Genomic DNA, 14,149 nt, shown 5'->3' with positions numbered 1-14,149 from the left:
GTTCGAGACCAGCCTGGTCTACAAGAGCTAGTTCCAGGACAGGCTCCAAAACCACAGAGAAACCCTGTCTCGAAAAACCAAAAAAAAAAAAATTGACCTTAAAATCCATACCAATGTCTTAAAAGCTTTAAAAATATGTCTTTGTTGATACATCAATTTGAGTTGTGTTCTCCTAAAAAAAAAAAAGCAGAATTTACTAATACAGCAGTAAATACTATCAGTAGAAAATCAGCTAACTAAAATACAGCACAATATTTATTGGAATACTATGCAGCTACAAAAATTGCTTTTGGCCCTAAGTATAATAAACAGAAAATTATTTGAAGAAAATAGGCAGGTATTAAGTAATGTAAAAAAAATGTATAAATCCAGGGGGCTGGAGAGATGTTTCAGAAGCTTAAAGTTGTTGGAGGAGGGTGCCACTTGTTGGTTCCTAGCCGCTTAGCCCCAAAATAACCACTCAGAAAACAATATTATTTGCAATACTATTTGGCCAATAGCTTAAGCGTATTTCTGCCTAAACTCGTATCCTAAACTAACCCATCTCTATTATTCTGTTTATCGCCTAGTGGCTATGGTTTACCAGCTAAAGTTCCCAGTGTCTGTCTCCGGAGAATCCATAGCTTCTGACTCCGTCCTTTTTTCTCCCAGCATTCAGTCTAGCTTGTCCTGCCTACCTAAGTTTTGCCTTGCTATAGGTCCAAAACAGTTTCTTTATTCATTAATGGTAATCACAGCACACAGAGGGGCTCCCCCATCATAAATACTGTTCTTGCAGTAGACCTGATTTCAGTTCCTAGAACCCACACTCCTCTTGCCTATTTCCAAGTTTTTGATAATTCTCATGACAAGCATAAGGCTTTCTTTGAAGAATTATACGAAAAACTAATTTTGTTCCATGAGAAGCTCAGAAGTCTTGAGTTTACAGTTGGCATTAGAGAACTGAAGTTATTATTAAGAAAGGTATCACAGGCTGAAGAGATAGCTGCATTTCCAGCACAGAAGTCAGGCTGCTCACGTCCACTTATAACTGCAGCTCCACTCCGGGTGCCTTCTTCTGGTCTCCACAGCAATACACACATGCATGCATACACAGACAAACAGACAAATGATGGTATCGTAATTTATTTACCAATCACAGTGTGACTTAGAGGTTGTACAGTGAATGTTTTATGAATGACTGTAGATTCTCAGGAGATTTGAAAATCATAATTTTTCTAAACTCATAGATCATAAGTAAATCTGAAAGGGTATTCTTCAGTGCTGTAGCTCATGGGGCTGCAAACTCAAATTGAGTCTAACATTTTCTCAAATTGAAGCAAAACTTTAAAGTATTTTCCTCCTAGTTCAAGGAGATAAATTTTTCTGTTCAAACCATGTCTGATGCTTGATATATAATTTATTTAGATACTTCTTTTGAAAATAGGAGTGGTAGCAGAATCCTGGATTTTACAATTAGGAACAGCTGAGTGGATTTTCTACTCTATAGATACAAGCTACTAAGCATTCCACTTGGATGACTTACAATCTACTGCATCAGAAGAGCTAATGTGCATGTTTATATAGTCTGATCTAAACTGTTATTCTAAATATTCTTTGGATTTTTCCAAGTCATGAAGACAGCACTAAGAAGAAGTCCAATAACCGGGCAGTGGTGGCACACGCCTTTAATCCCAGCACTCGGGAGGCAGAGGCAGAGGCAGAGGCAGGCGGATCTCTGTGAGTTCGAGACCAGCCTGGTCTACAGAGCTAGTTCCAGGGCAGGCTCCAAAAGCCACAGAGAAACCCTGTCTCGAAAAACCAAAAAAAAAAAAAAAAAGAAGTCGTCCAATAAATGCTATATATATTTTCTTTAATTTGAAGGCAATAATTTTAGTTCTGTGACCATAAAAAGGAAATATAACATTATAGAGGCCAGGCCACTTACAGAAGAACCAGTCACAAGCATTTATCAGGTACTGTATGTGTGTGTGTATATATACATATATATGATATTTATCAGGAGCCCATGTCAAAAATGAGTATTCCAAATTGTTAACTAGCACCTAGAAGGGTCTTCAGTCAGTGTAATTTAGGAATCAAAAATAAAATCCACAATAAAGCACCACACTACGCATGCAGGAATACAGTTTTTTGAAAACCCAGTGAAGTAGAAAGTAGCAAGTGTTGACAAGGACAGGGACATGGAGCCCTCACACACACTGGTATAAATTCAGAAGTGTGTAGTTGATGTGAAAACCATCTCACATTTCCTGAAAGAAAAATATATCAAATAGGAAACAGTCCAAAGGTCCCATATGCCCTACCAATTCCACTCCTAGATAGAGTACTCAAAAAGATTTGAAAATATATGTTTACTCAAATACTTATGAACAAATATTCATGGCAATGCTATTCAAAACAACTAAATAATCTGAATGGTCACTAATAAACACACAAAATAGTGTGTGGACATAAGGAACATTATTCACCCACAAAAGGGAAATGAATACCATTTATCATGCTACAGCATGGATGAGTCTAGAAATACTGTAGAAGACACAGGTAAGTCACAAAATATTACTACTGTGCTCTTACACCTGTACAGCAACAGAGGTGGACTGCTTAGGATGTGGGGCTGGTGACCCTTGGGAGCTTAGGGACTATGCGGTGAGACACAGGTGAGTCACAAAATGTGCACCTACATCTGAACACCATTTCCACAGGCAACAGAAGTTCATGGCCTAGGATGCAGGGCTGGTGAGCCTTGGGAGCTTAGGGACTATGCAGTGGCTGCTAACAGACGCAGTGCTTCTTTCTGGGGAGATGAAAATGTTCTACCATCAATGAACACAGCACAACCTTGTGAAAAGATTATAAATCACTGCTTTCTAACTTTAAGGGATGTAATTTTTTTTTGTAAAGTGACCTAGCAGCTGTGTTCTCACCCTTGTCTTAAGAAAAAAGGTCATCACAAAAGCTTCAGTGCCCTGTACACCCTTCCCTGATTACAGCTATCTGCCACCCCTAACAGGGACAATCACTGTCTTGATGTGCTATTTATCATCCCATGAATGTCATTATACGTTAACTATATTTACATAACCTCACATGGCAGACTTGTGCTCCATATATTTGGTGCTCTTGTACTTACATAGCTTCTGTGGGTTGCTTTTTAGCATCTTATGTTTTGAAGATGAATTATTTTCAAGTTATTGTTTATTTTTTATTGATTTTATTGACCTATATATTTCTTCTCTGCTCCCCTCCCTCTCTTTCCCCTGCCCTTCTGTCTCCCATGATTCCCATGCTCTCAATTTACTCAGGAGATCTTGTCTTTTGCAAAGTCCCATGCAGTTTAGATCTATGTAAGTCCCTCTTAGGGTCCTCATTGTTGTCTAGGTTCTCTGGGATTGTAAATTGTACACTGGTTTTTCTTTGCCTTATGTCTAAAAGTTACTTATGAGTGAGCACATATGATATTTGTCTTTCTAGGTCTGGGTTACCTCACTCAATATGATGTTTTCTACATCCATCCATTTGCCTGCAAATTTCAAGATGTCATTTTTTTTCTACTATGTAGTAATCCATTGTATAAATGTACCACATTTTCCTTATCCACTCTTCGGTTGAGGTGCATTTAGGTTGTTTGCAGGTTCTGGCTATGACAAACAATGTTGCTATGAACATATCTGAGCACATGTCCTTGTGGTACAATTGAACATCCTTTGGGTATATACCCAAAAGTGGTATTGCTGGATCTTAAGGAAGGTTGTTTCTTAATTTTCTGAGAAATCTCCATACTGACATCCAAAGAGGCTGTATAGGTTTACACTCCCAACAGAAATGTTAACTAACATCTGACACCTGGGATTGAGAAACTATTATTCCTTGTAATAGGAACCTAGTTTGTCTTTGACCCCGTTTTGGGGCTTTCTCCAGGCATCCCAAACTACTACTAATCTTTATTCAAAAAAAATCCACTTTATATCCTGAAAGGCTTTAAAGGTATTCACGTAGAGTGATTCATTCTTAGCTAAGAGACAATGTGGGGCAAGAGGCTGAGACAGTGGATTGATCTGCAGGAGGGCCTGCTTGCTGGTTTCTGACCGCCCGGCCGCTTAGCCCCAAAACAATCACACAGAAACTGTATTAATTAAAACACTGCTCAGCCCCTTAGCCCTAGCTTCTTATTGGCTCTTACATATTAGTTTAACCCAATTCTATTAATCTGTATATCACCACGAGGTCCTGGCCTACCAACAAAATCTCAGCACATCTATCTCCGGCGGTGGGTCCATGGCATCTTGCTGACTGAGTCCTTCTTCCTCCCAGCATTCAGTTCTGTCTTCCCTGCCTACCTACGTTCTGCCCTATCAACTGGCCAAGACACTTTCTTTATTCATAAATGAAAGCAACACATGGAAAAAAGAACCTCCTACACCATGGATTATCAAGGGCTCAAGGACAGCCTAGGATAGATGCAGATTTAAAGGCCAACCCCAGGTATAGATTGAGATCCTACCTATTAAACCAAACAAAATCCCAGACTCCCCTGCCAATGCTGAATACTAAATTCTGACCCTTACGCTGCAGGTTGAAATGTTTGAGGACTTTCCTCCTAAAACCCTCAGACACTGGGCTGCACAGCAGAGCAGCAACTACTGGTCTCCATCCTTCTCCCTTCAAGCTTCAGGAACACTGTCGAGGACCAGAACAGTGCTCCGGAAGGATGCATGGAATAGAGAAGGACGATGGCAACAAATACAGAACAAGAACAAGCCAATAATTGAGCTTTCATAAATGGTCTGTAATACCCTTTCAGACCTCTAGCACATGTGGAAACAACAACAACTATTGTTCAGTGAGCCCACAAAGGCAGGGTTTTTGCTATTGGTGGCCTGATGCAAGGACAGCTGAGAAAGTCATGAATCTCCAGTTACATGAGCCTATTTTGTTTTTTCAGCAGAATCTCTGTTGTGCAATGAGCTAACAAGAGTCTTCTTTCATCCATGTCTTTAAGTAAATTTTATCAATTAAAAAAGTATAAGCAGTATAAGATAAAAATTTTCTTTAATACACATTTTTTAAAAGAAAACAAATCACCTCAACTAAAACCTTCTGTTTTAATAATATATGATAATTAGTCTAATCCTTTCCTCCATTTACCCATCTCACAGGAGTATGGAGAAGTATTGGGTTTTATATGTTTATAAAAACTACCCAAACTATAATTACATGCCATTTTTTACACATAAGAAACTCAATGGGTTGCTTCTAAGAATTTACGCCAATTCTCTAAGCCTTAATTTTAGTTCCTCTGACATCCACACTACAAACCCTTCCACTGACCAGTGAACGTTAAGGCAACCACAGCATTCTCCCAGCTTCTGCTTTCACATACTGAGCGTAACTGGGCATACTGTAGCTGCCCAACTCACTCATACAACCTGAGACTTTTAAAAGACTCATCCAGTCCTGAAAGGCAAATGCTATCATTCAAGTTCTAATTACATGCTACCTAGGTTCCATAGATTAGGGGAAAAAAGAATACTGTACTTCTGAATATATTTTTGACCACATGCAATTTCCTAAATAAATGACCAAATAGTTTCTAAATATACAAATATACAAGAGCTAAAATATTGCTCTAGTGAAGTCATGTTCTAGCTTCTCTTCATGCTGTTTCTGTTTGATAAATGGGTCAATAAGCACCAAGTCAAATATTCAAGTAAATGTATTTTCATTGTTATTGGCAGACATATAATTAACTCTGATTAAAAAAGAAACAGAGAATCAATTTATGATTACTACTTTAGCTCTTCCCATTATTCATTTACATTATAATCTTAATTCCACTTTAAAATCTTTATATATACACACCATCTTGACTCTAATTATAAATCAAATTACCTCAACTACAAGTTAATGTTGCATGAACTGTGACCCTCATATGCTAGTTTTATTAGTAAGATACAATTAGATTATTACCCATGTATATGAGCTGGTTAAAAAGCAATGGACATTTATGAGCCTAAATTAATTAGTAATTTCAATGAATGCTTTTAAACAATATTAGAGATTTGCTGTGTTTTCTCTGGCACAAACAATTAAATCAACATTTTCTTTAAGTGTGTGTAGATGTCAACACCACATTTCCATTATCAGGTAAAACAGGTAGCTAACAAAGAAAGTATTACAAAAAATAATAATTTGTCTTACAAAAGAAACATTACAAAGGAAAAAAAACATTTAAAATAAAATATTTACTATCTGCTGTCAGGACAATATCTTCAACAATCCCAGAAAAAAATGCACTTTATACAAAAACTTACAGAGGTAACCTTTAAAGAATATTGCCCCTAATGCAAAGCTTCAGACGCATTACTACATGTCATGAAAGAATGATCAGGATGAGCTCAAGAATCTGTTTTAATAGAGTTATATTTTCCTTAATCAATTGTGTCTTTTGTGGTAGTTATTTTAGTTTTATATTATATGTTACAGACAGGTCGTTTCAACACTCAGCTTCTTCACCTACAGAAGTGGAATGACGGCTCCTCCTCTCAGCGTGACTGCCAGAACTAAAGGAGTCGATGTGGTCTTTGGACAGTACCCAGGACATGAGCACTATTAGCAGCCAAGAGCAGGGAGTATGGAGGTGGTGATGTCTGTCTGTCTCTCTTTCTCTCTGTGACCCTTTTCTTCATTGGCTTCTATTTGCCAACTTTCAAATTATCTTAATTTTCTTGAAGGAAAAGACAGCTACATCACGACACTCCATGTTTTGCCCATCCCACCAGCTTTGGGCATTGTCCCTGCACGCTACTTTCTCTCTCATTATAGGAAAAACAAGAGCTAAGGGCTCAATGAATAATAGCCCCAAATTATATTTTCAAAGACAGTCTCTTCTGGTTGAAAGGGGAGGCAAGGACAGACTGATGGGTGGCGCAGTACTCACAGTTAGGAGGAATGCATCCAGGGATTCTACTGCACAGCATGGTGACTATAGCTAATAAATACACTAAACGATTCAAAGATATGTAATATTTTCACCACAAAGAGAAGATAAATGTTGGCATACACACATTAACCTGGATTTGAGCATAATAAAATGTATGTAAAAAACACATGGACCCACAAACATGTACAAATTTGTGAAATTAAGATAGCTCTTTCCTTACTCTTACACTCTTAGTAATGAACACACACACATACAATGTTTTTAAGCAACAAACACAAGGAGAATAAAGGTGGATAAGAAAAATAAATCTAAAAATGTTCCTCTCAAAGACTGAAAACATGAGTCTGTGCTGATGATTGGTAGAGGAATTTTACATAGCTATCCAGGGAGGACTTTATGATGTATGAGCAGAATGGGGAAAGAAGAATGGATACTAACTGGGGGATGAAGCCTCCAGAATTACATTATTCACAGAAAACTTAAAATTCTTCACAATTGTAAGCTAAATTAGAGTGATCATTTACAAATTTATATTTAATTTACATATAAATTTATATTCAGTATGTAAGAAAATGAATATTTTATAGACAAAAGTATAGTAACTACGTAAACAGACTAGGCACACTGCTTGCGTAGTTAATCTTTAAGTGTTGGAACACTATCTTGGACATCTGTGTCCTCCTACCCAGAGTGAGGGCACCATGTGGTCTCACCATCTTCACTATCTGTCCCCATCTTCGTGATCAGGGTGCAAAGAGCCCCCTAACAGCACTTTTATTGCCCCTCTCTGGTCAAATCCAGAATCACTTTCCTCCTACTGTATGCACCAGCCCTCGGCTGGGGTCTAGAGTCCTCCCTCAATGTTCCTGGGGCATATCTGGCCCTCCCTTTGCTACAAGGTTTCTTCTACTACATCTCTTTGCTTCCCCGAAATTCTACCCAGAGCTCAGAATCTTTCCTGAAGCTAGCAGATTCTCTTGGTTCAATTTCTTTAAAACCCAGGACTTTACAAAGGCATCAGAAGGAGAAATGAGAGCGAGAAAAGGATATTTTTAGATGAGGCATGTCCAAAAATGTGGTAGTGAACTGAGAAGCAGAAAGGCAATACGCATTGAAAGATACACGCAATCCATTACATCCACACAGCATACTTAAATTATTTAGCATTTAAAATTTATATGCTGCACTAACTACTTATTGAACAATTATTCTTTCAACGACATTGTGTTCTCTTATAAACATTAACCATCACACAAAATGGACAATGAATTCGTTATTTAAGGCTGGCTTCCTTGGGGCCACTTCCTATTAAAAACTAAAGATACCGCCGGATTCAGAACATTAAATATTAGACAATGCAGAACTAGAGTATCTAATTCTCGAGTTTCCTGGCTGAAGGGTAAAGTAAATAGTGACAGTTTCCCACAGCCAAGATCAGATCTTCTCAAGCACTAATTAGCACGCTCTACGCATCCTTACCTTTGATTCCAACTTGACTTTCTCTTCATTGAGATCCTCTGTCGCTTTCTTAATCCTCCCACGACATCTGGTAATTTCTGATCTCACTGCAACACACACGCGCGCACAAAATCTTAACTCACATGCACCTTGAGTCTCAAGTCTCCATCTCAGAAGCAGTTGGCATGTAACTTTTCAACTGTCGTTCCCTCCAGACTGCAAACTCCCCTCCTTGACCTCCCCTCCCTCCTCTGCTCCTGACACCCCGCTCCAGAAGGCCCCATAGGGCAGGACCCCTGACCTTCCCGCAGCGCCCTGCGGCTCTCCTCTGCCTGGTGCTCAGTGAAGATGATGTGCTCAAACAATGACTCCAGACTCATCTCAGCGGCTCATGTGGATCCTTCGTGCGCCTTTAAATATTTTATACCGGAGCCTGAGGATCCTGGAAAACACAAGCAAGAAGGCTTCCAGGGCGGTGCCCAGCTGGGCTGCCCGCAGTACCCATGCCTGCGCAGGCCGGGCTGGCAGGGCGGAGGCCAGGGCCTTGGCCTTGCTCCTCAGTCCTCTCCGCCATGCCCTGAGGGTTGCCAGCCTTGCCTGCATCTGTGGTGGACGCAGCTGCCCCGAGAAGCCAAGGGGGAGGGCAGCAGCCTCTGGGGAGCGAAACTCCCCTCTCCTCTCCAGGGAGCTTCCCCTCGGGTGTGCTGGCCTCGTGATGGCCTCGTGAGAACCGGACCCGGGAGGAGAAGCCTCGTGCTGGACTCGCGAGAACTGGACCTGGGATGAAAAGGCATCGTGCTAGCCTCTTTGCTATTCTCGCGAGAACTGGAATCTGGAGGAGAAGCCTCGTGCTGGTCTCGTGCTGGCCTCGCGAGAACTGGACCCAGGAGGAGAAGCCTCGTGTTGGGTCTCGTGCTGGCCTCGCGAGAACTAAACCCAGGAGGAGAAGGCCTCGTGTTGGGTCTCGTGCTGGCCTCGTGAGAACTAAACCCAGGAGGAGAAGCCTCGTGCTGGTCTCGCGAGAAGTGAACTACAGGAGCGCCGTGGGACCATGTGTAGCCATTCTGCGCTCAGGGGTTTGGACCTTTGATAGAGCTGGGAAGCCCAGTGTGCAAGTCACAGACACCGGTGTTATAAAGTGCAAAGGACCCGGGGTTTTAAATATCAACTTCTGCAAAGTCTCACCCTCGGGGGCTAGCAAAGACTCCTACAGGTGTACAATGTCTGACATTCCCCCTTAATCATCCTTTGTAATCAGGGCATCATCTTTTTTGTCTCCTCCGAAATTAATCCTTGCCTTTTGTAATCAAGCCTTGGTAATATTAACGCTTCAATACCTGCACAATGTGTGTCAGAGACCAAAATGGTTGCTAATTAAAGCTTAAGTGTGAAAGGCACCTTTGGGGCTTTTGAGTGAGATTTTTTTCAATTAAAAAAAAAATGTTTTCAGTTTTGGTAGGTCAAAATATTGACATTGTGATAAACATTTGACTTTATTGTGAATGTAAAATTAACAATGGCTAGATTTTTTTTTAAAGTAGCTTCTAGTTCTAATTGCTTAAAATTAAGCAAAATAAGGTAAAAGCAAATTTTATTACATCCAAAAGACTTAACTAATAGCCCATTAATACCTTAATATAATCAGTTATTAAAGGACAGAGACCTAAGTAACTTGTCCATAGTCAGGTGTGATACCTGCAATAGAGACAATTCAGGACTCGGATCCTGTTCCTCGCCTCTCGAAGAGGCACACTTTGTACATGAGGGTAGACTGAAACCAAGAAATCAGGGATTAAGAGCTATGAATTCAGTTTGGATTCAGCTGTGATTTTCTTATTGCGTCATAAGCATAATGGACTTACCATTTTATTTGTAACTCTTTGTGAGCAGATTCTATAATTCATGGTCCTCTGTGATATGTGTGCACGTGTACAGTTTAGATATACAGGAAGGAAACGAGCTCTTCTGTCTATTCACAGATGAAAGCTGACTCTGATTACGGCTTGAACCGCTTCCTTAGAGCACCTGCATGGAGGTTCCTAAGCTGTGTCATGGTGACCATAAAAGCAAAGGATTTCTGGAGAGAGTCATTACCAATTAGCATTGCTCCCTTCAGAGTTCTTTCTTGTGGTCTTGCCTAGGAGCCGTTCTCACAGAAAGGCTGGTTTTTCAAAGCAATGATGCCTTTCTAGCACTGTAATTTTACTAGTTACACTCAAACTCCGTCTGCCATTTAGCATGCACTATCTGCACTGAAAGTTGGCAGAGTGAATTCTGGGAGGCCTTGGGAAGCCTGCCTACCTCTCTCACACGTGAGAACAAGAGAAGGATCAGGCAGAGAAGCACCATCCTCCTGCTCTATGGTCCTCCAGACACTCCAGAACATCCTAGCCTTTTAAATCTTAGTGGAATCTTCTTAGATGTATTACAGCTATAGACACTAGCTGGATTTTAAATTTTAATTTTGTTTATTGAAATAGTCATAACTATGTAAGCCTGCAATTTAAATTTTACCGTTTTCATAATAATGAATTGAAGTAACATTAAGATATTAAAATCTAACTTTATTCATACATTTTGTATAATGTTGAGGCTATTTTCTCTTATAGCGATGCATGCTGATTGCACCCCATAATGTACAGAGCAAGGTTGGCATTATTTAAATTTATGCCAAATAAAAATGGTATATGACATGATAAAACTTTGTGGGCACACTATTTTCTGAAAATGTATCTTCTGAGTCTAAAAATGGAAAATGATTCATTCAACAACTGTTTAATGAGTTTCTGCTTTTCATTCAGCATTCATTCAACAAATATTATTGAATATCTCCTATGTGCTATGTTAGAGAAACAACCACAAGATTTAATAAAAACAGAGCTACATGAAAAACCCATTTTTCTTCCCCTGGATAGTCCTAGCCTCATTGGAGAATTATTATATTTCTCAGCATTTTGGCAGCAGGATAAACAACTGCTTTCAGATGCTTCGACAGATGTTCCTCAGAAGGAAAGTCAATTATTTGCATTATGACGCCCACATGATTCCCAGACCTAAACTTTCCATCTGTGCACATTTCACCGAATTGCCTACCTATGGAACGCGACTGAGGATCATTCACCGCGTCTCACCCTCGGCATTGGCTTCTGATCACTTAGCACCTGGGCCATGCAGACATCAATAATTGTTTTTGCTAGAAGGCCTTATAGAAGGCTCTGTTGTTCTTGTAATTTAAAATGCATTTCTTCTCCTTTCTTAGATGGATGACTTTCCTAAATTCTAACCCAGGCTTGCAAATACCCACTAGCCCAGGGTGTATATATTGCCATGAAAGAAAGAAAAGTAATTCATTCATTTTATGTTTTTCTTAGGGCATTCACCATAAGCAAAAATATATTGTGGGTTCAACTAAGTTTAACAACCTTTTATTGAGAATCTACTAAGTTTGGATCTCTCTCATGGGTATTAAGAAGGCTACAAAGCTAGAAAGCTGCCAGCCCTGCCCTTCTGGAGGTCACAGTCTACCCAGTGGGGCAGAGCTTACACTAATAGCTTCAGAATAAGTGTTATGTAATATTTTCATACCTGTGCTTTTCAAATTTGCTGGAGGAGAGAGACTATTTCTGATGCAGACCATCTAGGAAGACTTGCCAATAGAGGTAAATGGCAGTCAGACAGTTAATAGAAGGGACAACAACAGGAAGTCATATGCGACCAATATTAAGTATTTCACATTTTCACATATATAATATAGATTCATTTAATGCTTCAGGAAGTGAGTGGAATGTCCATATTGGTCTGCAGAATAAATTGACAGCCTGGGTTAGAAGTACTAAGAAAACAAGACTACCAGTTTGCATGTTGAATATTGAGTAGCATGCTGTCTTAGTTCATCTGGGCTATAATTGCAAAGTAACATAAACTGGGCAGCTTATAAACATTGGAAATTTATTTCTATTTTGAAAGCACTGAAATTCAACATTAAGGTGTCTCTACATTCAGCGTGGGCCTGCTTCCTAGTTCATAGACATCTACGGGCTTCACTGTTACCAGGCAGGTGGGACTAGTTAGTACTGTGCCACCTTTTCCATAGAAACACAGATTTCAATCGCTTGATCCCTGCCCTTGTGGTCTAATAGGTTCTTCAGAGTGTCACGTCTGGTAGCAGCAGCTTAGGAGTTAGGGTAAGACAATGAAGTGGGGATGGAGACACAAACGTTCACACCACAGCACTCACAGTGTGCCAACCACCATGGAAATCACTGACTGGAATGAATCATCACTACCAGCTCAAAAACCCAATGGGAACAGTTCGCTGTTGTGTTGACCACTGGGCAGAGAAAGCTGGATAACTCTTCCATCGTCCAGGAGCAGGAAGGAAGCAGCAGAGTCAGGATGTGCGTCCCCATCATCTAGGAGCTTCTTCAGTCTCTGAAACCTCAAGGAAAAGATGTTTTGAGCATGTTTCATCAAAGGTAGACATCTCTAAAACCTCTTATTATCAATTAATACTTTGAAGACAATCTCAGACATATATCCTATATTTTAATATGAATTAAGATAACATGTGACTGAAGGAAATACAGTTTTGGTAGAAGCTGATGGCCCACACCTTTAATCCCAGCACTCGGGAGGCAGAGATAGACAGATCTGGGAGCTTGAGGTCAGTCATGGTTACAGAGCAAGACTCCATCTCAAAAAATAAAATGCTAGTAATGGACCTTGTCTTCAGATTTAACCAGCTGTGTATCCAATGTGTGCGCTAGAGCAGAAATCTCTGTGAAATGTTGCATTTGTTTCTCAGGGTTTATATTAGCTTCCTATGCATCCTGGAACAGCACCACACCAAAGGTTCTGAACAAGAGAACTGTTCTAGCGCAGCTCAGGGGGCCGCAGGTCAGAGCAAGCTGGCAAGGGGCACTTGGGGCGTGGATCTCCCACCTCGTCCTCTGGTGTCATTTGGAAGTCCCCATGTGTGTGCCTTTCTGCTCCCTCCTTTCTCCTTTGAAGGATACCAGTCATCTTGGGTAAGATGACCTCATCTCCGCTCATCAGACCTGCAAATGTCCCAGTTTCAAGTGCAGTCACTCTGCCGTGCTGGACGCAATGACTTCAGCACCTCTCTGGAGAGGACACGCCACCCAGAACAGACCTGAAAACCCAAGCCTTAGGAAACAGGCTTTTTACTTTGTTTTATAACTAGTACAGTTTTTCAGTACTAGAGTAAAGCACCCTAGTGGCGTAAAGGGGCTTTAGGAGTCAATTACCCGGGGACTGAGAGGTGGCTCAGCTCTATCACAGTCAACTCGAGTTGTGTCCCCAGCACCCACACTGGGTGGCTCAGAACCACCTACAACTCCAGCCGAGAGGGAATACAGCAGCCCTGGTCTCCATGGGTACCCGTACTTGTACACATACCATGCATGTACACACTCAAAATTCATTAACAAATAGAAGGAAATCTTTAAAAATAACTTTAAAAGTCTTATACAATCTTTCCTCTTTCTACCATTTTTTGAAGGGTCACTTTGCATAGTGCTAGCTGTCCTGGATCTCACTATGTAGACAAGGCTAGCCTCAGATCCACCCGCTTCTGTCTCCAGAGTAATGGGTTTAAAAGTGTGCCACAGTACCGGGCGGTGGTGCCGCACGCCTTTAATCCCAGTACTCAGGAGGCAGAGGCAGGTGGATCTCTGTGAGTTCGAGACCAGCCTGGTCTACAGAGCTAGTTCCAGGACAGGCTCCAAA

At 40.6% G+C, this 14,149-nt stretch overlaps 1 protein-coding gene across 1 annotated transcript in view; it reads right to left on the bottom strand.

Moving 5' to 3' along the window:
- Positions 1-8,799, bottom strand: part of Ccdc172 (coiled-coil domain containing 172) — a 63,137-nt gene extending 54,338 nt beyond the window's left edge. Inside the window, exons 1-2 of the mRNA XM_013348139.1 lie at positions 8,703-8,799; positions 8,423-8,508 (exon numbers count right to left, since the gene is read on the bottom strand). Coding sequence (XP_013203593.1) covers positions 8,423-8,508; positions 8,703-8,781 — 165 coding nt within the window. The 5' untranslated portion in view covers positions 8,782-8,799. The remainder of the gene's footprint in view (positions 1-8,422; positions 8,509-8,702) is intronic.
- Positions 8,800-14,149: the final 5,350 nt, after the last annotated feature.

This window comes from Microtus ochrogaster, chromosome 8 (genome assembly GCF_000317375.1).
Source record: "Microtus ochrogaster isolate Prairie Vole_2 chromosome 8, MicOch1.0, whole genome shotgun sequence".
Taxonomy (NCBI): domain Eukaryota; kingdom Metazoa; phylum Chordata; class Mammalia; order Rodentia; family Cricetidae; genus Microtus; species Microtus ochrogaster.
Note: the sequence above shows the minus strand (reverse complement) of the source record. Positions and strands in the feature narration are given on the sequence as shown.